This window comes from Anomaloglossus baeobatrachus, chromosome 12 (assembly GCF_048569485.1).
Source record: "Anomaloglossus baeobatrachus isolate aAnoBae1 chromosome 12, aAnoBae1.hap1, whole genome shotgun sequence".
Lineage (NCBI taxonomy): Eukaryota > Metazoa > Chordata > Amphibia > Anura > Aromobatidae > Anomaloglossus > Anomaloglossus baeobatrachus.
In genome coordinates, this window is record NC_134364.1 from 51206171 (window position 1) to 51227223 (window position 21053).

Below are 21053 nucleotides of genomic sequence, written 5' to 3' on the forward strand. Positions count from 1 at the left end.
TATAAAGGGTCCCACATAACCCTTCATATTAGAATGCACCTCCATAGTACTCCATGTATTATAATTCACCCCATAATCCTCCATATTATAATGCACCCCCATAATCATCCATGTATAAAGTAGCCCTTCAATTATAATGAATTTCCCATAGTTCTCCATGTATTAAAATTCACCCCATAATACTCCATATATTATACTGCACCACATAGTCCTCCGTGTTTTATAATGCACCCCCATAGTCCATGTATAAGGTAGGCTCCATAGTCCTCCATTTATTATATTGTAGCCCCCACAGTCCTATATGTATTATAACGCAACCTCATAAAACTTCACATTGTATTATAAAGCCCCATACTCCTCCATGTATAATGCACCCCTTTATTCCATGTAAAAGTTGTCCTTCATTTTGTATTATGCAGCCCCATACTCCTCCATGTATAATGCACACCTTTATGCCATGTAAAAGGTGTCCTTCATTTTGTATTATGCAGCCCCATACTCCTCCATGTATAATGCACACCTTTATGCCATGTAAAAGGTGTCCTTCATTTTGTATTATGCAGACCCATACTCCTCCATGTATAATGCACACCTTTATGCCATGTAAAAGTTGTCCTTCATTTTGTATTATGCAGACCCATACTCCTCCATGTATAATGCACACCTTTATGCCATGTAAAAGGTGTCCTTCATTTTGTATTATGCAGCCCCATACTCCTCCATGTATAATGCACACCTTTATGCCATGTAAAAGGTGTCTTTCATTTTGTATTATGCAGCCCCATACTCCTCCATGTATAATGCACACCTTTATGCCATGTAAAAGGTGTCCTTCATTTTGTATTATGCAGACCCATACTCCTCCATGTATAATGCACACCTTTATGCCATGTAAAAGTTGTCCTTCATTTTGTATTATGCAGACCCATACTCCTCCATGTATAATGCACACCTTTATGCCATGTAAAAGGTGTCCTTCATTTTGTATTATGCAGACCCATAGACCACCATGTATAATGCAGCCCCATAGACCTCTATGTATAATACACCCCTATAGTCCATGTATAATATAAGGTGTCCTTCATGTTTATTATGCAGCCCCCCCAGGCCTCCATATATAATAATGCAGCCAGCCTCTCCAGGCCTCCATGTATAATATACCAGCTAGCCTCCCCAGGCCTCCATGTATAATATAGCAGCCAGCCTCTCCAGGCCTCCATGTATAATAATGCAGCCAGCCTCCCTAGTCCCCCATGTATAATAATGCAGCCAGCTTCTCCAGGCCTCCATGTATAATATAGCAGCCAGCCTCTCCAGGCCTCCATGCATACTAATGCAGCCAGCCTCTCCAGGCCTCCATGCATACTAATGCAGCCAGCCTCTCCAGGCCTCCATGTATACTAATGCAGCCAGCCTCTCCAGGCCTCCATGTATACTAATGCAGCCAGCCTCTCCAGGCCTCCATGTATAATGCAGCCTCCCCAGGCCTCTCGCCACCATGTATTCACTAATTTATATATATAAAAAAAAAACAGCAAGTACTCACCCTCTCACTTCCTGCTCTGTCTTCATGTCTCCTCATTCCACTGCTGCTGTCCTCACTGCTCTCCCATTCCCCAGCCGCTGCTCTGTCCTCACTGCTCTCCCATTCCCCAGCCGCTGCTCTGTCCTCACTGCTCTCCCATTCCCCAGCTGCTGCTCTGTCCTCACTGCTCCCCTCATTCCCCAGCTGCTGCTCTGTCCTCATTGCTCCCCTCATTCCCCAGCTGCTGCTCTGTCCTCACTGCTCCCCTCATTCCCCAGCTGCTGCTCTGTCCTCACTGCTCTCCCATTCCCCAGCTGCTGCTCTGTCCTCACTGCTCCCCTCATTCCCCAGCTGCTGCTCTGTCCTCACTGCTCCCCTCATTCCCCAGCTGCTGCTCTGTCCTCACTGCTCCCCTCATTCCCAAGCTGCTGCTCATTCCTCAGCCACTGCTCTGTCCTCACTGCTCCCCTCATTCCCAAGCTGCTGCTCATTCCCCAGCCGCTGCTCTGTCCCCACTGCTCCCCTCATTCCCCAGCCGCTGCTCTGTCCTCACTGCTCTCCCATTCCCCAGCCGCTGCTCTGTCCTCACTGCTCTCCCATTCCCCAGCTGCTGCTCTGTCCTCACTGCTCTCCCATTCCCCAGCTGCTGCTCTGTCCTCACTGCTCTCCCATTCCCCAGCTGCTGCTCTGTCCTCATTGCTCCCCTCATTCCCCAGCTGCTGCTCTGTCCTCACTGCTCCCCTCATTCCCCAGCTGCTGCTCTGTCCTCACTGCTCCCCTCATTCCCCAGCTGCTGCTCTGTCCTCACTGCTCCCCTCATTCCCAAGCTGCTGCTCATTCCTCAGCCACTGCTCTGTCCTCACTGCTCCCCTCATTCCCAAGCTGCTGCTCATTCCCCAGCCGCTGCTCTGTCCTCACTGCTCCCCTCATTCCCCAGCCGCTGCTCTGTCCTCACTGCTCTCCCATTCCCCAGCCGCTGCTCTGTCCTCACTGCTCCCCTCATTCCCCAGCCGCTGCTCTGTCCTCACTGCTCCCCTCATTCCCCAGCCGCTGCTCTGTCCTCACTGCTCCCCTCATTCCCCAGCTGCTGCTCTGTCCTCACTGCTCCCCTCATTCCCCAGCTGCTGCTCTGTCCTCATTGCTCCCCTCATTCCCCAGCTGCTGCTCTGTCCTCATTGCTCCCCTCATTCCCCAGCCGCTGCTCTGTCCTCACTGCTCCCCTCATTCCCCAGCTGCTGCTCTGTCCTCACTGCTCCCCTCATTCCCCAGCTGCTGCTCTGTCCTCATTGCTCCCCTCATTCCCCAGCCGCTGCTCTGTCTTCACTGCTCCCCTCATTCCCCAGCTGCTGCTCTGTCCTCATTGCTCCCCTCATTCCCCAGCTGCTGCTCTGTCCTCACTGCTCCCCTCATTCCCAAGCTGCTGCTCATTCCTCAGCCACTGCTCTGTCCTCACTGCTCCCCTCATTCCCCAGCCACTGCTCTGTCTTCACCGCTCTCCTCTTCCACCGCTGCTCGTCCTCCCCCCTTCTCGTTCTCCCGGTGCTCCGGTCAGCGTCCTCCCGTCCTGCGCTCTGTGCACTCTGAGCACAGCAGGCGCACAGGAGTGACGTCACCATGGGGGGGGGAATGATGATGCATAGAGTGCCACCGCCAGCTCTTTGCTTCAACATTATTGTGCGCGGTGACGGGGGAGGGGGCCCCGGTGCCGCCGCTGACAACAGGCAGGGGGGCCCGGTGTCGGCGGCGGCAGTGGGTCATATAGCGAACGCGTGGTCTGTGACAGATCAGCACAGCTCCTCTCTCACTGACAAGAGCTGGCTGCTGAACTGCCGGGCCCCTAACCTCCCAGGCTGCGACCGCGGTAGTTATGCCCGATTCCTTCTACATGGATCCTCCTTTCTACGGCAGCGCGGTCTATTAACCCTTGTCTCTCCATATTTGAACTGCATCTCCACGTGGGTTCTGTGTAGCCGTATTTACACCATTAGGCCGGAGTCACACTTGTGTATGACAAGGCGATTCTCGCCTCAGCATCACCCGGGGCGGCCGCACACTATGAACAGGAGCTTCTTAGCTGCATGTATTTCTGTGCAGCTGACCTGCTCCTGTCCGAGAGCGTGCGTCCGCCCCGGGTGATGCTGAGGCGAGAATCGCCGTGTCATACGCAAGTGTGACTCCGGCCTTACAGTGGCTGTAACTCTCACAACCACACCAGGTGGTTGCTAACAGTGTTTTAGGATAGGACCCTATTTACATTTACTGTCTCTTCCAGCACCTTAAGCAAGTGTCCTTTAGGGCTGGGTAAAGAAACAAAGTGACAAAAAAATAAAAGAATGGGGATAATCTTTAGAGGGGACACAGCTCAGAAATTAAAAAGGAAAACAGACGTGAATACACCACGGAAAGTGTTTATATGAACATGGATAGGACATTTTCTCATCCTAGTTTTCAATGATGACGCAAAAAAACCCCACACGTTTTGCACGTTTTATGGTGTAGGTGCGTATGTGTGCGCGTGTGTCATCTGTGTGACATCCGCATAGCACACGGGCAGTATGAACCTTTATACTTACCTGTCTATGGTGCTACCGCTGCTTCTGGTCCGAGGTGCAGCGCATATGCAATGAGCATAATGAGCGGGGGTCAGAAGCAAGTGACAGCAGCGGCTGAGACAGCAACAGTGGAGACAAGTGAATATAGAATATTATTTTATTTCACAGACACGTGTTTTCTCCAGTACGTATCACACGGAGCACATTAGCGTGTGGGTCGTGTGATATCCGTGCTACCGGAGAAAAACGAACATGTCTACAAGTGGAGCACACGGACTGTGTGAAAACACGCACATGTGCGCAAACCCATTGATTTTATTGATTTTAATGGGTCTACGCGTGTCCGTGTCTCCGGTATGTGTGAAAACTGACATCACACGTACTGGAAACACGGATGTGTGAAGGAGGCCTTACACAGTTTCTTTAGGGGTACAGTTCCACTTGCGTTTAGCATGGATGAGTGCAATCTGATAAAACATCGGACTGCACTCACACCAGTGCAAAATTATGGGTCAGTGTCCATCTGATTGATTTCGCATACCATATCGGCCTGAAAAATGAATAACAGCATTCTGCATTTGGCAGCGATTATCGGCTAACGCACCCCCATACAAGTCTATGGAAGCGTGTGTAACATCGCACTGCACTCGCATGTCATCCCACTGCAGTGTGATGTACGCAGAGACAGGCAGCGGAGGAGATGGGGAGACAGTGCTCCATCCCTCTTCTCCGCAGCTGTGATATGATTGCGTCAGTCGCAGGACACTCGCAGCAGAGGGTCATTAGCATATCGCTTCCAATGTTCTCGTATTAGAAGCTATACGCAAGTGGAATCGTACCCTAATGTGAGAGATTGCAGACAATGTATGCGGCTATGATTTACACTAAAGGTAAAGCAAAATTTGTGGAAAGAGCCCATAAAAAGGTTGTTTTCACCTATATGAAGGTGTAAGTGAAGCACTAAGAAAAAAGGGAAAATCACTTTCAGATCAAAAAGAAATTGAAGAAAGAACAGGATCATGCCAGGAGAACTGAACGGCGAGGCTATTATTCGGCCAGTAACATAAATGCAACATATTAATACCAAGACAAAGGCTAGGCGGTGACTGTGGCCGGGACACTGGTCTCGTAGCCAGTGGCTGCAACAGGTGACGGGGTCACAATGCGACTCTTGGTGAGATGCAACTGTCACAGGCAAGTCACATAAATACTGACGGCTTGTGACGTTTTGTGAGTTGTAGCAGTAATTTAGGCCACAACGTGACACCACAGAAAATGTGATGGCAAGATGGATTCAATCAAACAATTCTGCAGACAGTTTTCTATAGGGTCCAATGCTTCAGCTTCCTCACAAAAAGCGCAAGATTTTTAACTAGGATTTTCTGATAGGAAGGTAACGCTTGGACTATTTTTTATTTTTTTTTCTAATCAAAGGGCTCTGCATGCTTTTAAAATAAGCATGTCAGAAACTGAAGTCATTTCCATGTAAGGTAGTGATATACGGATATCCAATCAAATGGACCGAATCCCAACGTGAACCTTCGGCATCATAAAGTGCAAATATGTGGCAAAATCCAAAGGTTTTGTCTCAGATTCCATAGCAGACATAAGTCAGATATTTCTCACTATGAAGAAAAAGACATGGATCGCACATCCCAAAAAATACAATGATCTAAAGCCGCTATGCAAAAAATTAAATAGAACATGAGGTTCTTTGTTACCATTCTGATCAGACTGTATTAAGCCCACTGCCACGTCACGGCGAACCTCTTGAGTGGGTCCCTAATCTAAACCTTATAGTGCGGCACTGTGCACTGACCACTGCTGCAGAGACAAAGCACCAGCAGGGCCGGCGACCCGGTGCCTCACAGCACCAATGCTGCAAGGCAAAGCCCCCAAGGCTCCAGGCCATACCACCCCACTGACACGACACCACCACAACAGCGGCCAGCACACAGTAAGAGGAGCTGTGCACTCACCTCCCACTGGCTCCCATATATGAACTGGGAGCAACAAAGGCTGACCCCTCTTGCAGTCTCCTGCTGATTAAAATCACCTATGCCATAGTGTGTTATACAACATTCTACCCCCCTCTGCTTTTGGCTAGTTTCATATACCGGCTATACACTGGTTTGATGGATGCGGCGCACGCCATTACTGTATGATACAGTACAGTGGCAGTGCCGCAACTTTCGTGTCACATGCTCCGGTCACATGACAGCATGTGACCGGCGCTTGTTGCGCTGCCAGTGTACTGTATACACTGTACTGGCGTGCGCTGCATCCATCAAACCGGCGTAAAGCCGGATATGTGAAACTAGCTTTTGTCTTGGATCTGCTCTCCCCCATTTGGCACAGGTGATTTTAATCAGCAGGAGACTGCAAGAGGGGTCAGCCTTTTTTTTGCTCCCAGTTCACATATGGGAGCCAGTGGGAGGTGAGTGCACAGCTCCTCTGTGTGGTGGCCGCTGTTGTGGTGGTTTCATGTCAGTGGGCAGTGGGACCTGGAGCCTTGGGGGCTTCGCCTTGCAGCATGGGTGCTGTGAGGCACCAGGTCACCTGCCCTGCTGGTGCTTTGTCGCTGCAGCAGTGGTTAGTGCACATTGCTGCACTATAGGGTTTAGAATAGGGACCCACTCAGAGGTTCGCCGTGACGTGGCAGTGGGCTTAATACAATCTGATCAGAATGGTAACAAAGAGCCTCATCTTTTATTTAATTTTTTGCCTACCGGCTGTAGATCATTGTATTTTTAGGATGTGCGATCCATGTCTTTTTCTTCATAGTGTATTAAGTCAGATATTTCTAGTTCCACTTTAGTCATGTCCGATTCTTTCAAAAACATTCCAAAACTGTTATCGAATCTTCATCTTTTTAATACGTTATAGAATCTGATTTAACTTTTTCTGTGAAATTAATATAAAAATAAAACAATATCATTAGTCGTAAAGATTTTAGGCCGCAGTGAGGTCATCATTGTAATCTACACTTGTTCAGCACATTGCATATTTACATAATATTAATTGTAACAGGAGGGGCTGCTGATAAGTCTTTGGCTTTGTGATTTTTTTTTTGTTTCTATGGTAATGAGTGTTACATCACATGAAAGCCTTATGTGTCTAATATGTTTCCAAAATTGTGTTTGTTGCTTATGGCAACAGTGTTCTACGCACGCGGGAAAACAAAATGTTGGCGTCTAATGCAATATTTACAGCAACTGAGAGCAAAGGAGGGATAAAATTCTTGTTTCTGCAAGGAAAGTCCGTGAAGGATATTCATGGTGATATGTCGCAGACATTGGGGGATCAATGCCCTTCACATTCCACAGGTAAGAACTGGGTTGCCAAATTTAAAACGGGCCACTTCAGCGCCAATGATGAGGAACGTCCTGGACGAGCGAGAGTGGTTGTTGTTCCGGAGATCGTCGATGCTGTGCACAACCTCATTCTGGAGAATCCACGAATTTCAGCTAAAGCAATAGCAGACATCATGGGGATTTCCCGTGAACGTGTTTGTGTCATTATCCATGAACATTTGGACATGAGGAAGCTTTCTGCAAAGTGGGTCCCCAAATGTTTGACTACAAATTATACAATAGTGCAGCACCAGGGAAAAAGGCTTCATCACAAATTAAAATTTAACTTTTAGCGGATCCCGTATTAAGATCCATAGACAGATATATTAAAATTCTAGGAAACCTGACATGTTTCGGATCTAACAAATTTGATCCTTACTATTAGTACTAAAAGTTAAATTTTAATTTATGATGAAGCCTTTTTCCCTGGTGCTGGATTATTGTCTTATGGTGTCTGAAGCTACTTACCTCCGGGAGTCCAAGCCCTGGTTATTTCCGTGCATCAGGAACTGAGGAGTACTATAGATATGACGGTAGGCTGAAATTTAAATTTCTTTTTTGTCACTAGAAATTAGAGAAGCATAGGAGTGAAAACTTCCCAGTCCATTTGTCAGCGTTTCTGGACTGATAAGAACTCCCTGGATCGACTGGTCACTATGGATGAGACCTGGATTTATTTGTAGGATTCTGAAAACAAGGAACAGTCAAAAGAGCGGAGGCACAGTGGTTCTCCTCGTCCAAAGAAGTTCAGGGTGCAAAAATCAGCCACTAAAGGTGATGGAGTCTGTGTTCTAGGATAAGAAGGGCGTGCTGCTAGTGGACTACCTTCAAAAGGGTTCCACCATCAATGCAAGGTATTACACTGAACTTCTGGACCAATTGAAGGCAGCTCTGAAGGCCAAAAGGCGCTGCAAGCTGTCCAAAGGAATCTTGTTCCTGCAAGACAACGCCTCCGCTCACACTGCACAAGTGACCACGACAAAACTGGCAGAGCTGGGCTTCCAGCTGGTTAACCACCCACCTTATTCACCAGATTTAGCTCCCTCCAACTATCATCCATTTTCAAAGCTGAATAAACACTTCAAGGGGCCAAATTTCACACCATTTCTTATGCCGTGGCTGCTACTGAGGCTTGGTTGGAGGCACAACCGAAATCCTTCTTTTTGCTAGGCTTACAGAGATTGGAATACCGATGTAAGAAGTGTGTTGTCATCAGTGGAGTGTATGTGGAATAAATGTAAAGTTTCATCATCCTTTCTCTTTTATTTCTGGGTAAAATCAAGGACTTATCAGCAGCCCCTCATAATTTAACACTAAAGGTACAGAGCCCCCACTGAGGTTCCGGAGTCTATTTCACAAAACACTCATAGTTTACTTTCTACTTTAGTTTTGTTCAGATGTTCATGGAAGAAAGCCTGAATTCTCTGCCAGGAGTCCAGTTGTGCCATGGCGTGCTCCTTTGGTTTTCCTCCCCAAATCACTGGAAGACCAACAAGCCGGTGCATAGACACTTCACATAAGGGTAAATACGGTGGCTCAATGTAATGGCCAGTTTTGGGATAATACACAATTTCTGGCTTTTCTTTCCCTTCGTCCACTAGAAGCTGACAAGCCGCTTGGGCATGGAAGGTGCTGTTGTAATTTCGATCATCTTCTCCGACAATCAGCAGAAACTTGCAATCAGCTTTTCCCACAGGAATGAGACTCTTCCGGTGAGGTTCTTCCAGGGGGTTATAGAAAACGTCATGTATATCGACTACTCCTGGTCTTGGGTGTTTTAACTTTTTAGCATCAAAGCCAATAGGAAGCAAAGTATTGTCCTTATAACTAAGGACTGCTCCGGCGTTAGCCACTGAGCCATTTACAACAGCTGCGGCTGTTATCCCTTTAAGAAAAGCGGACATAGAAAACACCAAGTCTCCACCTTTAGAATGGCCAAGGAGACCGATCCCTGGACCCTTCACCTGGAAGAAAGAGAGGAAACAGTCAGTGGATCTGTCTGTATTCTGTAGATATGAGCAGGGATGAGCAAACCTGAATTGTAAAGTTTCGGGCCCGAACTCGAACACAGACTTTCCAAAAAAAAAAAAAGTCTCAGTTCAGGTGCTGTTCGTGTTGATAGGCTATATCAAAGCACAACTGTAAACTTGCCGGGTTAGTAATGGGGTTGTCTGATAGATGCCTCTCCATTACTAACCCATGGGCTTGATGCCAGCTGACATTGCACAGCTGACTTCAGCCCCACAAGTATTACCCCGAATGCCACCGCATCAGAGCAACCAGAAAGAGCCGGGTAAAGTTCTGGGACTGTCACATGTAATGGATGCGATACTTCTGCGGCGCCTGCGGGCTGCTATTGTTAGGCTGGGGGGTCCAAATAACCATGGGCCTTCCCAGCCTGATAATATGAGCCCCCAGCTGTAACTTTTACCTGCGCTTGTTATAAAAAATAGGCAGGACCCCACGTCATTTTTTACATTTATTCCCTATCCACATTTGTTTGCAGGACAATTATCCTGTTCTTACCCCAGTTTTGCTTCCTTTTCCAGTCCCCTAGCCCATACTATGACTATTTTACAGCACCAAAGTATGGGTCTCCATTGACGTATATGAGGTTTGAGGTCAAGTTCAGGTCCTGAACCGAACTTTAAACTACAGTCCAGCTGAACCCAAACTTCCACGGGTCTGCTCATCCCTATATGATATGAGTACTTTACATACCAGGAAAAAAAAATTCATGATTGGCCACGATGACTAAAAAGTCCATGCATAGTAACCCATTAAGGATCAGAACAATTTTTCCTTGACTTATTAATTCTTTATGCAAAAATTTGCACCATAAAGTGGCATCTTCATAAAGTGCAAATACATTACCATTTAATTATGTTAATTTTGGCAAAAAAACAAACAAAAAAAAAAACAAACCAAACTATCAATTCTGTAGAAGTTTAATTTTTTTTTCCTTATTTTGTGGAATACAGGCAACATATAGTTAATGATGCTATAATTAAATGTTGGGACAAAGGTGAAAATAGATTTTATAGATTTATTTTTAGTATATTTATTCATACTTTTTTGTATTGAATCCTACAGGAGTATTTTACTTACATTTTTATTATTTGACTGGGGTTTATCTACAAATGCCCAAAGAACAGGAAATATGGCAAAACGGCTTTGGTATCTTATCAGTGGGCCTCATGCTTTCATCATGTCAGATACGGACACCCATGCCTTCCAGTGTCTCCCTGTATAATCAGGTGGGTAGAGGAGTCCTGGACACTGGACCTCAATGATCTCATGGCATCTACACCATTAAATAGATTTGTTTAAACCATTTAACCCCTTATTTCAGCCCCAGGTAGAAGATCCGGCTGATAACACTGCCCACCTGCGGATGCTGCAGCATGTAGTTTACTGCTTCCTCGAAGTATTCCAGCTGAAGCGCCTTCATATCTTTAGGTAGATCTTCATAGTTAAAGTAAGCCAACGCCAGAGTGGCAAAACCTCTACTCGCCAGCAAGCTCGCCTTGTATTCCAGGAGGCCTCCAACAGCCCCTGGCACTTCTATAACTCCTGGAAATGGCCCAGGACCTGCAAATATAACATACAGAGGTGACAAGTCAGATCTCAGACACTGGTCCATTTAGCAAAGCTTCTAAGTGATACATCACAGATGGGGGTCTCCGTTTGGCACCCAGAGGACCCTATAGAACCTGTTATTAATTTTAATGGATGCCATGTCAATTTTAATGGATGCGAGACTCCCTCAGAAAAATGTCTGAGAGTCCTAAGTGTCTGACAAGTATTTTGAGGATATTACCCCTCCTCAGTGCAAAGCAAGAGATCTGATTTGGCTCTATGAGAGGCCGCTGACAGGGGTGAGGATATTACCCCTCCTCAGTGCAAAGCAAGAGATCTGATTTGGCTCTATGAGAGGCCGCTGACAGGGGTCTAAGGGGTTAGTCAAGACTCTCCTTGTGCAATGTGAAATACCTGACATTACATGGCTGATAAGTCTCCTTACACTAGCATTTCATTCTCTACTAGGAGAGATGTTACCGCTTAGGCCGGTTTCACACATCCGGCTTTTCGCCGGTTTGCCGGATCTGGCGCTCTCCCATACAGTGACTACAGTACAGTGACAGCGCAACAAGCGCCGGTCACATGCTGTCATGTGACCGGCGCATGTGACCCGGAAGTTACAGCGCTGTCACTGTACTGTATTGTCTGTACGGGAGAGCGCCGGATCCGGCAAACCGGTGAAAAGCCGGATGTGTGAAACCGGCCTTAGACCCCAGTCAGAGGCCTTTCAAAGCCATATCAGATCTCTTGCTTTGCACTGAGGAGGGGAAAAAGCCCGAAACATGTGTCTGATTGTGATTGAGATTCTGGTTTGGCTTGTATCCTAAGTTGTTAAAGGGTAGATATTGACTTTTAGGATTGCTACTTCCACTCAGTAGAACTAGAGTCCAAGTTCTCTTCCTCTCTGAAGAGGCGATTTAATCTAACTAAATTGAAAAATGAAAAAAACGGACGACCCCATTAACATAAGATTTTTTTATCTGGACACTATTGTTTATTGAGTATGCCGATCAGACATTGATGACCGATCTTAAAGCTAGGCCATCAATGTAAAACTAGTGGGCAACCCCCTTTAATGGGGGTCAGCATTTTATAATCCAGAAATCACCAGACAATGAGGGATACTATGTACAATTAAAAATGTAACTTATTAACAGAGGAAATGAAGGCAGAGAATATAGACATTATATGTACATGAAAAAAGAGAAACAAGTGACACAATGGAGACCCCTGTAAGAAGTATCCGCACCCGCACTGTCCGCTCATCCTCCTCTCAGATAAAGAGAAGGGGATGGAAAGAAATTAAATATATTTATACAACGATGGGGTGGAAGAAAAAATGGGGGACACTAGAGAAAAAAAAAATGTTTTAATGACGAGGCGATGATTCATTATCAGTGCACGGTGCGGCTCGCTGTCAGGGGTTTGTATATTGGATATAGGTTGGGAAGCCGGATACAATACACGTGTGAATAGCGCCCAACATTCAGGGACAGTGCCAACACACATTGGGCCAGGCGGTCTGTGCACGTGTAGAGCCAAGCCTGCGCTATACAGCCAGCGCCGAGCCTGCCAGCTCCGATCACGCCAGGTTAACCCCTTAGATGACACTTTCAATTGCAGCAGCTGCGTATAAGGGGTGATAACATGGGGCGATGGCACAGGTACAGCAGCTGGGTGAGGTCTATGGTGACTCGGCAGCTGCCATGTTAGTACAAGGCGTCACAGTAGAGCGGTCATTTACACTATATTGCGGTATTATAATACACAAGATTGCAGGTTTAAGTCCTCTATGACTAATAAGAAAAACACAAAAAACAATGAATATTCAATAATTGACCTATGCAAAACGTTTCAAACTAATACAATAACTGATCAATGGTAAATGACAAAATAGAGAAAAACCAATAGATGATTTGTGTATAAATATCAGACACTACAGCCACAAAGGGATGAGAATAAACAGCCGTGACACAGCAAGTGCGGTGTGAATGGTGGCCAAGGCCATAACGTGGAGCCCGTCACTCACCGGGCGGCAGGAAGAGGCTGCCCCGCACCCGGCCCTCCCGCAGCGGCTCCCGCCGCACTCCTTCCCCCAGGAAGCTCCTCTCCTGAGCGGCCTCCGCCAGCAGCTCCTCCCCGGTGTCGCCGCCGTGTCCCGGGTGCAGGGAGAAGCGCAGCCGCAGCGGACTCCGCACGTCCTTCTTCACCAGCCTGCGGTACGGAGTCCGGGGCTGCACAGACCACAGCGGCCCCCCGGGATCCACCCCGGTGTAGCTGCCGCCGGCCAGCCCCGGGCTCCGGCTCACATCCACCTCCCCGCCGCCGTCCGCTCGGTAGTGAGCCGCGGAGGTGAACAGCTCCCCGCCGTCATCGCTCAGAGCGGTGCGGAGAGTCACGTCCTGCCCGGGGCTCAGCCCGAGGACCCGGAGCTGCAGAGGCCGGTCATAGAGGCAGCGCTCCGGGGACACGAGCAGCGACACCGCGGACATGGCGCGGGCGGAACCGGGGAGCAGAGTCCTGTGCAGCCGGATGAGCAGCATGGCGGCCTCCAGAGCTGCGCTGCCAGGTGTCACACAGGGCAGGAGGCGGTCACTGCAGCGCTACACAGAAATACAGACACAACCGCCATCTCCAGAGGATAGGCACCTGTGCCCACCCAGAAATAGTGCCCCGGAGAAGACCCTTAGTGACGACCCCACAACTATACTCCATTCACACAGACCCCATACAGTGTGACGCCCACAGTGCCCCTCATACATTCCCCTCATATAACGCCCACAGTGCCCCTCATACATTCCCCTCATATAACGCCCACAGTGCCCCTCATACATTCCCCTCATATAACGCCCACAGTGCCCCTCATACATTCCCCTCATATAACGCCCACAGTGCCCCTCATACATTCCCCTCATATAACGCCCACAGTGCCCCTCATACATTCCCCTCATATAACGCCCACAGTGCCCCTCATACATTCCCCTCATATAACGCCCACAGTGCCCCTCATACATTCCCCTCATATAACGCCCACAGTGCCCCTCATACATTCCCCTCATATAACACCCACAGTCCCCCTCATACATTCCCCTCATATGATGCCCCACAGTGCCCCTCATACATTCCCCTCATATAACGCCCACAGTGCCCCTCATACATTCCCCTCATATAACGCCCACAGTGCCCCTCATACATTCCCCTAATATGATGCCCCACAGTCCCCCTCATACATTCCCCTCATATGATGTCCACAGTCCCCCTCATACATTCCCCTCATATGATGCCCCACAGTGCCCCTCATACATTCCCCTCATATAACGCCCACAGTGCCCCTCATACATTCCCTTCATATGATGCCCCACAGTGCCCCTCATACATTCCCCTCATATGATGTCCCACAGTGCCCCTCATACATTCCCCTAATATGATGCCCCACAGTCCCCCTCATACATTCCCCTCATATGATGTCCACAGTCCCCCTCATACATTCCCCTCATATGATGCCCCACAGTGCCCCTCATACATTCCCCTCATATAACGCCCACAGTGCCCCTCATACATTCCCTTCATATGATGCCCCACAGTGCCCCTCATACATTCCCCTCATATGATGTCCCACAGTGCCCCTCATACATTCCCCTCATATGATGCCCCACAGTGCCCCTCATACATTCCCCTCATATGATGCCCCACAGTGCCCCTCAAACATCCCCTCATATGATGCCCCACAGTGCCCCTCATACATCCCCTCATATAACGCCCACAGTGCCCCTCATACATCTCCTCATATGATGCCCCACAGTGCCCCTCATACATTACCCTCATATGATGCCCCACAGTGCCCCTCATACATTCCCAGCATATGATGTCCAGAGTGCCCCTCATACATCCCCTCATATGATGCCCCACAGTGCCCCTCATACATTCCCCTCATATGATGTCCCACAGTGCCCCTCATACATTCCCCTCATATGATGCCCCACAGTGCCCCTCAAACATCCCCTCATATGATGCCCCACAGTGCCCCTCATACATCCCCTCAAATAACGCCCACAGTGCCCCTCATACATCTCCTCATATGATGCCCCACAGTGCCCCTCATACATTACCCTCATATGACGTCCACAGTGCCCCTCATACATCCCCTCATATGATGCCCCACAGTGCCCCTCATACATTCCCCTCATATGACGTCCAAAGTGCCCCTCATACATTCCCCTCATATGACGTCCACAGTGCCCCTCATACATCCCCTCATATGATGCCCCACAGTGCCCCTCATACATCCCCTCATATGACGTCCACAGTGCCCCTCATACATCCCCTCATATGACGTCCACAGTGCCCCTCATATGATGCCTCACATTGCTCCTCTTACATTCATTCCCTGCATATGATGCCCCACAGTACCCCTCATACATTCCCCTCATATGACACCTCACAGTGCCCCTCATACATTCCCTTCTTATGATGTCCCACAGAGCCCCTCATATTTTATGCATCCACAGTGATACTCATACATTATAAATCCCACACAGTGTCCCTCAAACATTATAAATCCCCCAATGTCCCCTCATGTATTAAAAATCCCCACAGTGCCCTTCATACATTATAAATCCCACACAGCTCTCCTCACACATTATAAATCCCCACAGTGCTCCTCATACATAAATCCTCTAAAGTGACCGTCGTACATTATAAATCCCGCACAGTGCCCCTCCTACATGAGAAATCCCACACAGTGCCCCTCCTACATGAGAAATCCCACACAGTGCCCCTCCATGATAAATCCCACACAGTGCACCTCATACATTATAAATCCCACACAGTGCCCTTCATACATTATAAATCCCACACAGTGCCCTTCATACATTATAAATCCCACACAGTGCCCTTCATACATTATAAATCCCACACAGTGCTCCTCACACATTATAAATCCCGACAGTGCTCCTCATACATAAATCCTCTAAAGTGACCGTCGTACATTATAAATCCCGCACAGTGCCCCTCCTACATTATAAATCCCGCACAGTGCCCCTCCTACATTATAAATCCCACACAGTGCCCCTCCTACATTATAAATCCCACACAGAGCCCCTCTTACATTATAAAACCCGCACAGTGCCCCTCCTACATTATAAATCCCGCACAGTGCCCCTCCTACATTATAAATCCCGCACAGTGCCCCTCCTACATTATAAATCCCACACAGTGCCCCTCCTACACTATAATCCCCACACAGTGCCCCTCCTACATTATAAATCCCACAGTGCCCTTCATACATTACAAAATCCCCACAGTGGCGTTCATAGATTATAAATCTCCTACAGTACCCTTTATACATTACAAATGTCCTATAGTGCCCCTCATAAATTTTGATGCCTCCACCGTGCCACCCCAACCAGAAGAGCTACTGTAATAGGGCTCATGTCCATATGCTAACGACTCTCTGCTGCATGCGTCAGCCAAGGGTCATTTGACTGTGATGCGATCTTGCGATCTCATCACAGGAGCAGAGAAGATGGAGGGAGCACTTTCTCCTCATCTCCGTTGTCTGTTTATGCGTGCACCGCAATGCAGTCCCATAACCTGCGAGTGCAGTGTGATGTTGGGGGTGCATGAGCCAAGACTCGGAACAAAACGCAGCATCTTGCAATTGCTCCGAGAGCACGATTCGAGACGAGAAAAAAATAGCAAAAGGAACATTGCACCATAGATACTGGTGTGAGTGCAATCCGATTTTTTATCGGATCGCACTTGCACATGAAAATCGCAAGTGCACATAAAAACTAAAACATACAGTCCCATTCATACAATGAGCGGAGCAGACCTGCCCTGCTTTGTGCAGTGTGAGGCCTGACCTAGCAGGTGTCTTCTAGTAATGCCGTGGTGCCAACCCTCAGATGGTGCAGAGGCTGGATGATGGCACAGAGATGACTGCTCAATGATCAGCTATTGTATTAAAAGGAAATGGTGTACAGATACAGTTGAGACAGAGACATGCTGTCACCCAGCTGGAATAGCTTCTCAAATATGTGAATGTCAAAATGAATTCAGCATGGATGGGAGATATGAGTAAATATCAATATGCCCACATAGCCAGGAAGAGTTCCAAAAAGACATTGCCAAATGCCCACTTAGCCAGCCGGAGTGCCCACATCATAGTCCCAGTGCTCACATTTCATTACCAGCTAGAATACCCATTTACGATAGTGAGGAATGAATACTCGCATAGTACAAGCCTAAGGCCTAAGCCACACGGCGAGAAAATCGGTGCGAGTGGAGTGCCATTAAACATATCATTCCACTCGGACCAATTCTAGCCTGTGTGTCAGCGCACATGATCGATTATTTTTTCAGCCCTAATCGGACCAAGAAAACAATTGCAGCATGCTGCGATTGTAATGCGAGACTCTTTCTCTCGCACCCATTCAAGTGAATGGGGCGAGAGAAAAATCGCACTGCACTCACAGTACTCCGGTGTAATGCGAGTGCAGAGCGAGAATGGCAATAGCCGGCAACAGAGGAGAGAGGGAGAGAAATCCCTCCACAGCACCGGCCCTCCCCTCCTGAGCGCCAGCCCGCCCCCCGCAGCTAAGGTCCACTCGCACAGTCGGACCTCAGTCGCATGGATACTAGCATGACACTCTGCTCCTGCTGTGCTGCCAGCGTGAGCCGAGCGTCAGGCGAGCATCGCACTAGTGCCCCGTGTGGCCCCGGCCTTAATGCCAACCTAACATGACATTGCCAGCCGGTGAGGCTCTTTAATGTGCCCACATCACAGAATTGGCCATTTACCACAAGAGTGTCCAATGGCTCAACGGTGCTATCTGTCCTCTCACTTGTCCCTTCCTCTCAGAGCCAGGACACCCGACGTCCCTCCTGACTTCACATGGGACCCTCATGTCCTTGCAGGAATCTCAGTCCATAATGCCAAAGGAGATTTGATGCCATGAAAGGACATACAGAGTGGATGAGCAGCTTTCAGTGCCATATAGGGTCCCCCAAAACACCAATCCCCTGCCATAGCCCAAAATTCCCCGGTAGGACAGTCAGTAACCACAGTCATTGTCACGCTCCCCGGCTCCCCTGCTAGGCTCCCCGGCTCTCCTGCCATGCTCCCCGGTCCCTCTGCCTTGCTTACCCGCTCCCGTGCCAGGCTTCCCGGTCCCCCGCTCCATAGCCTTCCTGTCCCATCGCCTGTGGTCCCCAGGCAGCCCGGTCCCCGCTCCCGGCGCCCGTCGGCATCTCTGCCTCAGCCCGGCTCTCCTGCTTCCTCCTCACCGCTCCCTCCTCTGGCTTCTGGCACCCGGGCCTCGCGCATGCGCATTAGGGCGCGTGCGCGGTCATTGACCCTCTCTTAAAGGGCCAGCACCGAGAAACAGGAAATTACATAGACAGGTACAGGGTATATTAAGAATCACTTTCCTGGTGGGCGGGGCCTGTTCTACGTGTTTAGTAAGCTAGTGTTCAGGTCCCCTATTGCTTTGTCTTGTACCTTGCCTGCATTAACCCTGTCCTGTCTCGTAGAGCCTGTCCTGCCACGCCAGCCGCTCCGAACCACGCTCATTCCCGTACCCTGACGGTGACTTCGGCGGATGTGCCACCACCTCTGCAGCTCCGCCAGTCTCCAGTCCCTGGCTCCGCTTGGTGACCCGTTCCATCGCTCAGCAAGTCTCGGATCCCGCCTGACCTTACCACCTGGCCTCGGACTCTGAGCCTCGTCACCCGGACCACCGTCCAGAACTCCATCCACCTTTCCTGCTCCCCTACGGACTGTCTGACTACCACCAGTGCTTCGGCTACCGTGCACCCAGACCCTCTAGCGGGGTGACCTGCCTGGCTGCCTCCTCAAGGGAAACCGGTGTACGGCCCAGAGGTTCCACCACCCGGACGTTACAGTCATTAGGTTATTTGCAGATTCTACCACTTTTAGCAAATGTAATATTAACTCCATAGGCTTCCAGGGAGCATATAGATTCTGAAAAAAAGGGGGTTTCGGCTCACCAGTTTGTTGCAGATTCAGCTGGATAGAAGCTTCAGGACGGTGCTCAGTAGACAAGGGAGGCTGTAGACAAAGTAAGGAGCACTCCGGCACAAAACGTCCATGCAGACAAAAATTGGTGAGGATTAAAAAAAATAATCTTTAATTCCTAGTAGATAAAATAAATGGTGAGGATAAAATTTCCTATGATTGACGCGTTTCAGGCGCTGGGTCTTTAGTCATAGTCTGCTAGGAATTAAAGAGGATTTTTTTAATCCTCACAAATTTTTGTCTGCATGGACGTTTAGTGCCGGAGTGCTCCTTACTTTGATTGTCTACAGCATATAGATTCTACAAGGACAAATATAGGGGGAATGCTACAGGAGCGAAAACCATGGGGGCATTGGCTTTTTGCAAATTCATCATTAGAATTTTAGGGCAGGAAGATGCAGCTTTGGTGTATACATACAGCGGGTGAAATAGGTAGTAAAAACACGTCACCAATCTTCTAAGGAGATATTTATCTATAGAAGCTGTTGTCAGTAACAACCAATCCAATCCACACAGGCAAAGAACTGAAACCATGGCTGTCCATTAATTATGTGTCATAATGAGAAATGATACAGGGAAAAAGCATTGAATAAATGAAAAAGAAAGGTGCAAAAAGGCATGGAACGTCATTTCATCTAAAATCTAGCACTGTGTGCAGAATTATTAGGCAAATGAGTATTTTGATCACATGATGCTTTTTATACATGTTGTCCTACTCCAAGCTGTATAGGCTTCGGAGCCAACTACCAATTAAGTAAATCAGGTGATGGGCACCTCTAATGAGGAGGGTGCGGTGTAATGACATCAACACCCTATATAAGGGGTTCATACTTCTTGGACAACTTCCTTTCCTTTGGCAAAATGGGTCAGAAGAGAGATTTGACAGGCTCTGAAAAGTCCAAAATTGTGAGATGTCTTGCAGAAGGATGCAGCAATCTTGAAATTGCCAAACTTTTGAAGTGTGATCACCGAACAATCAAGCGTTTCATGGCAAATAGCCAACAGGGTCGCAAGAAGCGTGTTGGGCAAAAAAAGGCACAAAATAACTGCCCATGAATTGAGGAAAATCAAGCGTGAAGCTGCCAAGATGCCATTTGCCACCAGTTTGGCCATATTTCAGAGCTGCAACGTTACTGGAGTATCAAAAAGTATAAGGTGTGCCATACTCAGGGACATGGCCAAGGTAAGGAAGGCTGAAAAACCACCACCTTTGAACAAGAAACTGGGCCAAGAAATATCTTAAGACTGATTTTTCAAAGGTTTTATGGACTGATGAAATGAGAGTGACTCTTGATGGGCCAGATGGATGGGCCACTGGTATGGGCTGGTGCCATCAAAGATGAACTTGTGGGACCTTTTTGGGTTGAGGATGGAGTGAAGCTCAACTCCCAGACCTACTGCCAGTTTCTGGAAGACAACTTCTTCAAGCAGTGGTACAGGAAGAAGTCGGTATTGTTCAAGAAAAAACATGATTTTCATGTAGGACAACGCTCCATCACATGCATCCAACTACTCCACAGCGTGGCTGGCCAGTAAAGGTCTAAAAGATGAAAAAATAATGACATGGCCCCCTTGTTCACCTGATCTGAACCCCATAGAGAACCTGTGGTCCCTCATAAAATGTGAGATCTACAGGGAGGGAAAACAGTACACCTCTCGGAACAGGGTCTGGAGGCTGTGGTGGCTGCTGCACGCAATGTTGATCGTAAACATCAAGCAGCTGACAGAATCTATGGATGGTCGGCTGCTGAGCGTCATCATAAAGAAAGGTGGCTATATTGGTCACTCATTTTTTGGGTTTTGTTTTTGCATGTCAGAAATGTTTATTTCTAAATTTTGTGCAGTTATATGAGTTTACCTGGTGAAAATAAACAAGTGAGATGGGAATATATTTGTTTTTTATTAAGTTGCCTAATAATTCTGCACAGTAATAGTTACCTGCACAAACAGATATCCTCCTAAGATAGCCAAATCTAAAAAAAACCACTCCAACTTCCAAAAAT

General features: G+C 48.1%; 2 protein-coding genes across 2 annotated transcripts in view; both read right to left on the minus strand.

Moving 5' to 3' along the window:
- Nucleotides 1-21053, minus strand: part of LOC142257722 (synaptosomal-associated protein 23-like) — a 285299-nt gene that overhangs the window by 58250 nt on the left and 205996 nt on the right. The gene's annotated exons all lie outside the window — the stretch shown is intronic.
- On the minus strand, nt 6931-13633 carry LOC142257389 (acyl-coenzyme A thioesterase 1-like). Its single transcript, XM_075329469.1, has 3 exons — nt 13042-13633; nt 10819-11021; nt 6931-9394 (listed from the first exon to the last, which is right to left on the minus strand). The coding sequence occupies exons 1-3, from the start codon at nt 13553-13555 to the stop codon at nt 8795-8797; spliced, it is 1317 nt and encodes a 438-aa protein (XP_075185584.1). The 5' UTR covers nt 13556-13633; the 3' UTR covers nt 6931-8794.

Excerpts from the sequence above, each read along its gene's own strand:
- LOC142257389 (XM_075329469.1), bottom strand. The coding sequence starts at position 13,555 with ATGCTGCTCATCCGGCTGCACAGGACTCTGCTCCCCGGTTCCGCCCGC. Across the intron at positions 11,022-13,041 it reads CAGCCTCTTCCTGCCGCCCG|GTCCTGGGCCATTTCCAGGA; the intron begins GTGAGTGACGGG and ends TTATATTTGCAG. Across the intron at positions 9,395-10,818 it reads ACATGCTGCAGCATCCGCAG|GTGAAGGGTCCAGGGATCGG; the intron begins GTGGGCAGTGTT and ends TCTTTCTTCCAG.